The sequence below is a fragment of the Rhinopithecus roxellana genome, chromosome 10 (genome assembly GCF_007565055.1).
Source record: "Rhinopithecus roxellana isolate Shanxi Qingling chromosome 10, ASM756505v1, whole genome shotgun sequence".
Classification (NCBI taxonomy): domain Eukaryota; kingdom Metazoa; phylum Chordata; class Mammalia; order Primates; family Cercopithecidae; genus Rhinopithecus; species Rhinopithecus roxellana.
The window spans coordinates 44691663-44702979 of NC_044558.1; the positions used below are offsets into that span (position 1 = coordinate 44691663).

The following is an 11317-nucleotide window of genomic DNA, read 5'->3' on the forward strand; positions in this document are numbered from 1 at the left end:
ACTGATTTGTGACTAAAGATTCTGTATAAGCAAAAGTAGATCTGACATTTTTAAAATGTAAAACAATGCCATTATTTTCACTAAATTATTTTTATTTAGAAAATATAGTTTCCATAAAAATGTTAACATAAATTTATCCTTTCTAAATGACTTAAATTTTCAAAAAAAATTGTTTTAATTTCTGATATGATCAATATAATAAGCGTGTAAAGGAATCCCAAGACCAAGAAGTTTAAAATCCTTTGGTATAAAAATACTACATTGTATAAATGAACCATTGGTTTATTCCTGTGTTCTGTCAATGAATTTTATGTGGTATGTAAGTCTGTGTATGTGTCCCACTGTGTATAGGTATGAGTTCTTCTAGGTAGGGAATATACCTAGACCATTTTAAAGCATTGCATTAAGTAAAGGTGAAAATACGCAGACTCCAGAAATATTAATAGTAAGAAAGTGGAATTAGGGCTGGGCATGGTGGCTCACACTTGTAATCCCAGCACTTTGGGAGACCGAGGCGGGCAGATCACTTGAGGTTGGAAGTTCAAGATCAGCCTGGCTAACATGGTGAAACCCCATCTCTACTAAATATACAAAATTAGCTGGGCATAGTGGCGCACGCCTGTAATCCCAGCTACTCAGGAGGCTGAGCCAGAAGAATCGCTTGAACCCGGAGGCAGAAGTTGCAGTGAGCTGGGATTGCACCACTGCACTCCAGCCTGGTGACAGAGTGAGACTCTGTCTCAAAAAAAAAAAAAAAAAAAAAAAAAAAAAAAAAAAAAAAATGAAGTGGCATTAGCAGGACTTGGACAGAGCAACAGGTAACTCAAGTGTGTAAGGGCCAAAGGAAGAACAGATAGGAGGAAAATGAGGAAACAGCAGTATCTGAGAACTTCTGTATTTCTTGAATGTAATTTGGGAAAAGAGATGCAGTAGGCCGTATACGCCTGCCTTAATTTCTTCTCAGACCTAGCTTCTGTCTACTTGATGCGTTTCTAGGAATTAGTGGTCAACAGCCAGCTGCAGGCCTTTTATTTGGAGCAGCTAGGAACTTAGACACTTTTTACTTTTTCCTTTCATCTTTCTAGAGCTTTGTCTTGAAGTCCCCATCATCTAGGGAATGGGCAACATGGGGTCACTATCTGAATCCCAGAAGTCTTCCTGTTCCTTACTAAGTGATTGTGCAGATCAGAGATTCCATGGGAGAGGCCTGACTGCAGGGGCCCCACTGACTGTTCTGCATCATGTAGCATGCCTTTTGGATGAGAAAATCAGTCTGCTTCCTGTAAGGTATTCAGGGCCACCCACTGTGCCTCTAGTTCTGTATATAGGCTTCTAGCTCTGTGATGAGCCACTGCAACGTTTAGTTGGACCCTTAAGCCTTGTTTGTCCATTAAGGGATAAAGTTTCCTAAACAGTAATTTCCTTCATCTTTGCAAATTCAGCATAGTGCCTATGGAGTGCATATTCAAAGGCATGAATGAAGGAATGAATTAGACTTTTAAATATACTAAGGCCACTTAACTCTTCTAGAACTGGTTTTATATAACTGGTGAGGGGACATAAGTAGAAAGTAAAAGGGTGTTTTACTCAGCTGTTTAAAGCACTTGTAATGCTAAATCATGGCATGGTATTTTAACAACATGACATTTTCATAATAGTGCCTATTCAAAAGTCTTGTTCTGGTATGTTAAACAAGATACAGTAAATATGGACTATCAGAATGTGAGCTTTCTCTAAAATGCAATGTGCACATATATTTTTCGGTGAGGAAGCTAACTTCTCATTTGAAAGATGAGGTACAGTATATGGTTAACTTGTAAAATAGAAATTCACTTGCTTTATAAGAACTAAATCTCATTTAAAGAAACCAGGTTTCTTAGGCATGCTTCCTTTTTTTTGTATCAAATGTTCTAAGTTTTTTTCAGCCTCTTTAAACCTGCTATATTCTGAATTCAGTAACTTCCATACTATGCATGGTTTCATAAAGGACACAAAATTAAAGAAAAAAGGTACCCATAGATTGCCTCAGAACCCTCTTTTCTAGCAACCAGCAGGAATTTACCAGGCCAGCATCAAAGACATGATTTTTGGGTATATGTCGTAAATCTCTAGAAACATTGCTTACAAATACTACTGTGCAGCTATACGTTTGAAACTATAATGTAAAAAGGGTACCATCTGTTGAACTCTTACAGTATCAATTAGGTTGTATTATGTTCACTTTAGGGACAAGGAAATTCAGGCCCTTATGACATTAGTTACTCACCCATATCGTTCACAAGTATTGGAAGCAAGAATACAACACAGACCTATATGGTTTCAAAGCCTATGCCATTAGAAATAGTTGTAAAGTAAGTGTTCTTCGTGAGCTAAGACAATCGTCCTAGGTTTAGCATTCTGTCTTGATATGTAAGTGATCAGACAGGTAAACATTGGTAGAACTGAAATCCTTTGATCATTTTACCCTTTAAATTCTTCTCTGGGGTGGGAAAAGCTTGTTTTCTGTTTTGGGTAACAGCTTTGAGTATAACTGACATGTAATAAGTTGCACATACTTAAAGTGTGCAGTTTGATACGGTTTGACATATGTGTACATCTGTGAGGCCATCACCCGAGATGAGAAAATTCACAGGCTGCAAATAAAAATGATCTCAATACGGCCTCTGGAAGAACACTTGATCTAGGCTGAGTTGATCTAAGGAAATATATGTGTATCCTGTAAACGGTGAGGTCAGATCTAAAGGTAGGCACGGAGCTCGCTATCTGACAAGTAGGGTCCCCTGGCCAGGTTCACTTCATGGGTTAGTCTGGGGGCTACCCTGCCCACGTCCGGAAAGCGGACCTACCTGGAGCCTAACCTTGACCGGCACACGCTTCCGCATTCTCCAAATCCGACTTCTACAGACACCTGTATGGGACGGACCGAGTTTCTAGGTCCGCGATCACACCAAAGGCGGAAGCTCGTCAGCGCCCGGCTTCCAAAATCGCGCCTCTCAAGGCTTCTTGAGACATTTTGTCTCCCGGCATGCAATGCGTCTGGCCCGAGTGTCCTCTGCCCGGAAGACGGAAGTGTAAAGACTTCCGGTCGGCGTGATCCTGAGGCGTGTGTGTTCGTTTCTCAGGTGAGTTCGGCGCGTCACCGGTCCAGTGAGACATGGGCCTTGGGACTTGATTCCGCCACCCCTGGAGAATTTCGTTTCTTGACACTTGGTGGGCTATACTTGAGCTCCGGTCCGGCAATGCAGGCCTTGGTTGAGGGCGAGGGTTCCCCGTGTTCTTCTTGGTGGGGGCCCTCCGGCTTCCGAGTGCACTGGGTGAAGTGGAGCCCTCTCCCCTGTTGTTCACTCCCGCTGAAGTTAACTTCGGCCCTCAAGGTTGTTTACCGCCCGCTTTCCTAGCCCCTTGCAAGGGTTGAGTTATGTAGACAAGGGAGCGGAATGAGTTGGTGATTGCCGGCGTTCAAAAAATGTTAGTCATTCGTTCAACAAGTATGCAAAATTCTGTGCACTGGGCCATCCAGCAGTGAAAAAGACCTTTCCTTCTACCTTCGTGGAGTCTGCAGTCTGGGGAGAGGGTGGGGGGCGTGACAGAAAACAGTAGTTTCAGGTTGTAATACCTATTAAGCAGGGAAGGGAGGTTACGGAGGTCAGAGGAGTCCTTTCTGAGGTATCGAATGAAGGAGCAAGCCTTGAGAAGAGCAGTTGCCAGGCATATAGGGACAGCAAACATGAAGGCACTGACTTAGAGATAGTTTGGAGTCTTTCAGAAGTAGTTGGAGCCTGCGGGGAGGGGGATGGAGAATGAAATGAAATAGAGTTGAAGGAGGCAGGGGACAGATAACAAATGACCTTGTAGATCTTGAATATATATATGAGGGGAGGTCTTTAAAGAACTCGAAGAAAGGCAGTGAATGGTTTTTTTTTTGAGACGGAGTCTCGCTCTGTCGCCCAGGCTGGAGTGCAGTGGCGCGATCTCGGCTCACTGTAAGCTCCTCCTCGCGGGTTCACGCGATTCTCCTGCCTCAGCCTCCCGAGTAGCTGGGACTACAGGCGCCCGCCACCGCACCCGGCTAATTTTTTGTATTTTTAGTAGAGACGGGGTTTCACCGTGTTAGCCAGGATGGTCTCGATCTCCTGACCTTGTGATCCTCCCGCCTCGGCCTCCCAAAGTGCTGGGATTACAGGCGTGAGCCACCGCGCCCGGCTAGTGAATGCTCTTTTAAAAGATCACACTGAGCACCTTGTGGAGGATTTAGGGCCCAACCGAGCGGAAAGAAAACAAGAGTAGGAATAGATAAGTTTAGAGTCGTTAGGTTGGCTTGAGAGGATGGATAATGAAGATGAGGTGAAGTGTTAAAAAAATCATTTTGTAATTTGTAAGCTGTTGCGTAAATGTAAGGTGATGATGCTCTTGCATTCTGGGGAAATTAAATTTCTGTATTTTGTAAAGAAATTCAAGGTGCTTTCAGAATTGGTTTGATTTGTAGTTTGCTTATGACTACAAGTTTGATTTGATATCTTAATTGTTATTCAGTGATTGTATGTACCATATTGATCTTCATATAAGTTGCATGTTGTCATAAAAAGTGAACAGATTGAAGAGTTTTACTTTTCACTTGTTTTGTAGAGATATCTGTTGGCCTGGTTTTCTAAAGATTTGCCTTTTTTCTTTTTTATATTAAAGATTTGCTTTTGAATGTGTGTTTTTGTTAACTTCAGGTAAAACATGGCTAAAAGCTTACGGAGTAAGTGGAAAAGAAAGATGCGTGCTGAAAAGAGAAAAAAGAATGCCCCAAAGGAGCTCAGCAGGCTTAAAAGTATTCTCAAACTAGAAGGTGATGTTTTAATGAAAGATGTTCAAGAGATAGCAACTGTGGTGGTACCCAAACGCAAACATTGCCAAGAGAAAATGCAGTGTGAGGTGAAAGATGAAAAAGGTGAGTATGCTGCTTCTTTTTCTTTCTTTCTCTCTCTCTCTTTTTTTTTTTTTCTTTGAGGCAGGGTCTCCTCCCTCTGTCACCTAGGCTAGAGTGCAGTGATGTGATTATAGCTTCCTGCACCCTTGAATTCCTGAGCTGAAGCGGATTCTTCCCACCTCAGCCTTCCAAAGCACTGGGTTACAGGCATGAGCCACAGTGCCCAGCCCCTCTGTGCTTCATTAAAAAAAAAAAAAAAAAAAAAATCTATCAAGTCCGTTCGTGTATATAGGTATGTTTTGGATTATTTAGAGTGGGTCTTTGGTGCTTATATAGTAGCCTCCATGTCTCAGGAATAAATAGTTCTACAGGAGTAGACAAATCTAGACACACTCTGGTTGGAAGGGTACACAGTTCACTCAGGGCCTAGGCAGCATAGGTCTTCATTTTACTCTTTGTAAGATCTAATTCCCATTCTATGAGTCCTATGCCCTTATACTATTTTCCTGAAAATCACTGGGTTTCAGTATTTCATTTTGACAGATTCTAGGAACCTTTGTGTCTTAATCATGAAGTGATTAAGACTTAATGCTGCTCTTTGCACATTTAATGCACCAATTTGGCAGCAAACTAAATTAAGCATTTGCAATACCTAGACTTTAAAATAGAAATACATTTATTTGATGTCTTATGCCCAAGGAAGAGAGCAGTATTCTCAATCTCGCAACCTTAGGGATTTTTTTTCCCTTTAAAAATGGCTGTTTTTAACTTTTTCTTCTTCCCATTTCATCCTTCTCCCACTCCATATGAATAAAAATTACAAAAAGCATTTTACTTCAACTTCTGTGAGAAAAAGGGGCCAACCAACAGAAATATCCTCATTTTTCCACTACCCAAATCTATAAGAATTCAGATGTATGGTCTGTTTTCCCTTTTTTATTAATGTTCTCTCCAAAGCCAGTTTCTCCACTTGTGTTCTGAATCCTCTCCCCCATTACATTCTCAGGGGTTGTACTCATGGCATCTGCCTTATCAGTCTCCTCCACTGGGTCATTGCCAACAGCATAGATGTGTTCTGGGATGTTCAATGTCAAAAGAAAGAAAGAAAAATTTCTCCCTTGACCTCAAGTTCTCTCAATCTGCTGCTTTATTTCAGCTGTCCTTGAAACTTTTTGAAACACTTGCCATAACTTGCTGTTTTCATTTCCTCACACACACGTCACCCCTCCTTATTGGTTCTTTTTGGTTGTTGTTAAGACAAAATCCACATAACATAAAATTATGCATTTTAAAGTGTACAGTTCAGTGGTATTTAGTACATTCATGTTGTTGTGCAACCATCAGCTCTAGTTCCAAAACACGTTCCTCACCCCAAAATAAAACTTAATACCCATTAAGGAGTCTGTCTCTCCTCCTCCTACCCCCAGCCTCTGGCAACCACTAATGTGCTCTTTTCATGTGTGGATTTACCTGTTTTGAATATTTCTTATAAATGGAATCATATAATACCTTTGTGCCTGGCTTATTTCCCTTAGTGTGGTGCTTTTGAAGGTCACCCACATTGTAGTATATATCAGTACTTCCTTTCTTTTTAAGGCTAAATAATAGTCCATTGCATGTACCACGTTTCATATCCGTTCAACAGTTACTGGACATTTAGATTTCTTTCCCTTTACGGGTGTTGTGAATATGCTGCTGTGAACATTCAGGTGCACAAGGTTTTGTTTGATAAGTGGAATTGCTGGGTCATATGATAATTCTTTTTGATGTTTTCCACATCAGCCACACTATATTACATTCCCACCTGCAGTGTTTGAGTATTTGAGTTTCTTCACATTCTCACTAATACTTGTTTTCCATTTTTGGATTATAGTCATCTTAGTGGGTATGAAATAGATTCTCATTGTGATTTTGATTTGAAGTTTCCTAATGACTAATGACGTTGAATGAACTGTTTTTTTGTTGTTGTTTTGTTTTGTTTTGTTTTGTTTTTTGAGATGGAGTCTCACTGTTGCCCAGGCTGGAGTGCAGTGGCATGATCTCAGCTCACCACAACCTCTGCCTCCCAGGTTCAAGCAATTCTCCTGCCTCAGACTCCCAAGTAGCTGGGATTATAGGCATGTGTCACCATGCCCAGCTGAATTTTGCATTTTTGGTAGAGATGGGGTTTCACCATATTGGCCAGGCTAGGCTGGTCTTGAACTCCTGACCTCAAGTGATCTACCTGCCTCAGCCTCCCAAAGTGCTGGGATTATAGGTGTGAGCCACTGTGCCCGGCTGAACATTTTTTCATATGCTTATTGACCATTTGTGTATCTTTTTGAAGAAAGGTCTACTCAAGTCTTTTGCCTCGTTTTTCAGTTACGTTGTTTGTCTTTTTTTATCGGGTTGTTAAGAGTTCTTTATATGTTCTAGATACCAGATGCCCATCCACTCTTGATTCTTTTGGATTGATCCTGTTTTCTTTTCTCTCCTGTTCTCCTGTTTTCTATTTCTTTTGTTATACCCTCTAATTTCCTTGACCTTGTATTCTGGTTCTTATTATTTGGTTTACTCTTATATTTTTAATTTCTAAAAGTTTTTCTTTTTTCCTTTTACTGTTCCTTTTTCTTTTTCTTTTTTTTCCTTTTTTCCTTTTCTTTTTTTTTTTTTTTTTTTTTTTTTGTTTTTTGAGACAGAGTCTTGCTCTGTCTCCCAGGCTGGAGTGCAGCAGCGCAATCTCAGCTCACTGCAAACTCCACCTCCTGGGTTCACACCATTCTTCTGCCTCAGCTTTCCAAGTAGCTGGGACTACAAGCGCCCGCCACCTCGCCTGGCTAACTTTTTGTATTTTTAGTAGAGACGGGGTTTCACCGTGTTAGCCAGGATGGTCTCGATCTCCTGACCTCATGATCCGCCCACCTCGACCTCCCAAAGTGCTGGGATTACAGGCGTGAGCCACTGCGCCTGGCCTGCTGTTCCTTTTTCATAGCTTTGTGTTCTTTGTGTTTTGTAAATGCCCCTTGAGTCATGAACTCTGTGTTCTAAATGGGCTTATATCTTCTCTGATTTTCCTAAGGGTATTAATTAGCTTTTGAAATTTTTATCTATGGTATGTATTGTGTGTCTTTCCTCTTGGAATTCCCTCCCAAGCAATTCATTCCTTTACTTTTGTCTCTTTCTTTCATATTAGAAGCTTTTCTCAAATGTCTGGTGATCAGTGGTCGTTGTTTGTATTTAAAAGTGCGGCACTACAATGATAATTGGAAGCTGGAGGGAGACAAGGTGTGGGAGAGGTTATATCAACTACTAGATGTATAGAAGAATTGGAATGGCTCCAGGAGGTTTTATTCAGAGATCTCTTATATCAGAATCTGTTAAGTCTTTTTTTTTTTTTTTTTTTTTTTTTTTTATCATCATCCCCAGAGGGAAATTCTTTTATGTCCTGCCTGGGGAATGTCTGGATGCCCCTATTCTTAGATATTTTAGGAGCTAAAGGTTGGTGGGACTGAGACTGAGGGAGTCTCCACATTTAGTAATCTGTGTGTTATCAATTTGGTTCTCATCTCTACCCTCAAATTCATGTTTTTCCTTATTTCTACTCTTTAAACTGCCTGCCTGATTTCTTAAGCCATAAACCTAGTAGTCATCCTTGATTCCTCTTTCCTTTATTCCCCGTATCTAAACCATTAGCAAGTCTTACTGATTGTCCTAAAAATAAGTTAGAAATCTGTATACATTTTTCTCCTGCTTTCACCTTGATTCAGATGGCTGTCATCTCTTGCCTGTACTGTTATTGGAGCCTTTTTACTTCTCACTTCCGCTCTTGTTCCCTTCTTATTTATCTTCTACATATCCACCAGTGTGATCTTTTCAGAAGGTAAATCAGATTATATCACTGTCATGCCTAAAAACCTCATTATCGTAACATGTTCGTACCAGTGCCTACCAGTTCTTTTTTTTTTTTTGGAGACAGGATCTCATTTTGTTGCCCAGGTTGGAGTATAGTGGCTGTTCACAGGTGTGACCAAGCCCACAACAGCCTTAAACTCCTGGCCTCAAATGATCCTCCCACCCCAGTCTCCTGAATAGCTGAGACTACAGAAGCTTATAGATACTATACCTGGCTGAGGTTTTATTTCTGTTTGCTTAGTTATTCTCCCCTCAACAGAACATCGTAAACTCTGTGAGAGCTAGGAGCTCATATGGACCACTATATCCTCATAAAGTAGAACAGCACCTAAAATAATCATTCAACACCTAGTTATTGATTGGCTCTTATATACCAGACACTATTCTAGATACTGTGGAAACTGATGAATATCTAATACAATGCCAGGTAGTCAAGATAATAGAAGACCTTGTGTATCCTGGTAAAGAGGTCCCAGTGAAGGACTCTGGACGTGTCCTTCACAGTGGAGAAGGTTCTAGGTGTATCACAGCATGCTTGCACTGAGCTTCCTGCCAAGTCTCCTATCAGTAGAGCTGGATCTCTGAGTGTTACCTAGCTAGGAAAAGTATGCCAGTCCCAGGATGTGTCCAGGTCTTTCTTCTCTGTTGAGTGCCTGTCTCTGCCATTACAACCCTGCTGCTGACTACTCCATCGAGTTCATTAGAAGTTCGTTCTCAGTTCATTATAATTTAGTTCAAGTTCATAAGAAATGGCCAGACATTCCTAATCAGTTCATTACATCTAAGGTCTATCCCTTAGAAGTGTAGGTGGGCTTACTGGCTTAACTCAAGGAATCACTTAATATGAGAAATGTTCTTGTAACTCACATGTGCTCAGAACCATATATCTACTAATGTACTAACTCAGAAGCATGCATCCTAAATGTTTCCTATTTAACATTACTATTCGAAGGAAGAGATCATGCCAGCATTCTTTAGAAAGTTTTTTCTTCTCTATTTTCGGTCTACCTTCAGTTCTAATGTTCTGATATTCTCAGTGCATTAATATGCTCAGTGCATTAATATGTATGCTAATACACAGGGTGGTTTTTTTCATACATGGTGTTAACAGTTTTTCCATCTTTTTATGCAGATGACATGAAAATGGAGACTGATATTAAGAGAAACAAAAAGACTCTTCTAGACCAGCATGGACAGTACCCAATATGGATGAACCAAAGGCAAAGAAAAAGGCTGAAGGCAAAGCGAGAGAAAGGAAAGGGGAAAAGCAAAGCAAAAGCAGTGAAAGTGGCAAAGGGTTTGGCCTGGTAGACTCTTAAAACCTTGGAAAATGCCACACGGGATAGATGATGGATTAGAATGTATACACATGTATACTTTGATTTCAGCTGCCACCAAATGAAAACTATTTGTTTTCCTATTTTAACTTGGCCTTTTTTCTTCTGTTCAAACCCAGCATAACTCCTGAAGTTTGTTTTGGGAACTTAAATAAAATATTTTCTTTGATACATCCAAGCTCTACTGATACTTTAATTGGATGCTACCCAATATCCAGTTATAATCAGGCTTCAAAGTTCTGTCAGGTATTAATGTGGTTAGACGTTTTTACAAGTGGTAATTATAGTCAGTAGAGATAAAACAGATGATGTACTGACAAATTTTTGTGAACTTAGATTTAAAGAAAGCTGTTGTATAATCATATCATTTAAAAATACAACATTAGGCCTGGGCATGGTGGCTCACACCTGTAATCCCAGCACTTTGGGAGGCCGAGGCAGGCAGATCACCAGTTCAGTTCAAGACCAGCCTGGCTAATATGGTGAAACCCCATTTCTACTAAAAATACAAAATCAGTTGAGCATGGTGGCACGCACCTGTAGTCCCAGCTACTCAGGAGGCTGAGGCAGGAGAATTGCTTGAACCCAGGAGGTGGAGGTTGCAGTGAGCTGAGATTGCCCCACTGCACTCCACCCTGGGCAACGGAGCAGGACTCTGTCTCAAAAAAAAAAAAAAAAAAAAAAACATTAATGGATCTTATAAAGTACTTGTGTGGAGCTTTGATTCCACAGAATAAAAGATATTTTGTGTGTAGATCTTCAAGTTTGATTTTTTTTTCTTTCATATATGCTTAAGGTTTTTTAGTCCTAGAGAAGACCAGATTCTTCAATTAAATGTTTTCTTGTCTTAATTTTAGGTAGAATATTAACATATACAAGTCAGTATGATTTTTAGGAAATTAGAACATTTCAGGTTTTTAATGGAAACTGATTTAATGTTCTTTAGTGTTCATGTGTAACCTAATATAGTATCATGCAGCATTTCCCAGAGTGTGTTCTTCAGAATCAGTTTCTCTGGATGCTTGGTTAAAAAATAAATAAATTGTGTTCACATCAATTTGGGAAATGCTACATACTTGATGATTTACAAAAGATTTTAATTTAGGATTAGAATAGTCCTACAGGGTTCCAGCGGTAAAGAAACCTGTTTAACTTCTTATCTTTGAAACTAGTT

The 11317-nt window shown here is 40.2% G+C and overlaps 1 protein-coding gene across 1 annotated transcript; it reads left to right on the top strand.

Annotated features, from left to right (window-relative positions):
• The first annotated feature begins 3040 nt into the window (after nucleotides 1-3040).
• Nucleotides 3041-10897, top strand: LLPH (LLP homolog, long-term synaptic facilitation factor). Its single transcript, XM_010380008.2, has 3 exons — nucleotides 3041-3122; nucleotides 4719-4936; nucleotides 9939-10897. Exons 2-3 carry the CDS (start codon nucleotides 4726-4728, stop codon nucleotides 10115-10117), a joined length of 390 nt encoding a protein of 129 aa, XP_010378310.1. The 5' UTR covers nucleotides 3041-3122; nucleotides 4719-4725; the 3' UTR covers nucleotides 10118-10897.
• The last annotated feature ends 420 nt before the right edge of the window (nucleotides 10898-11317 follow it).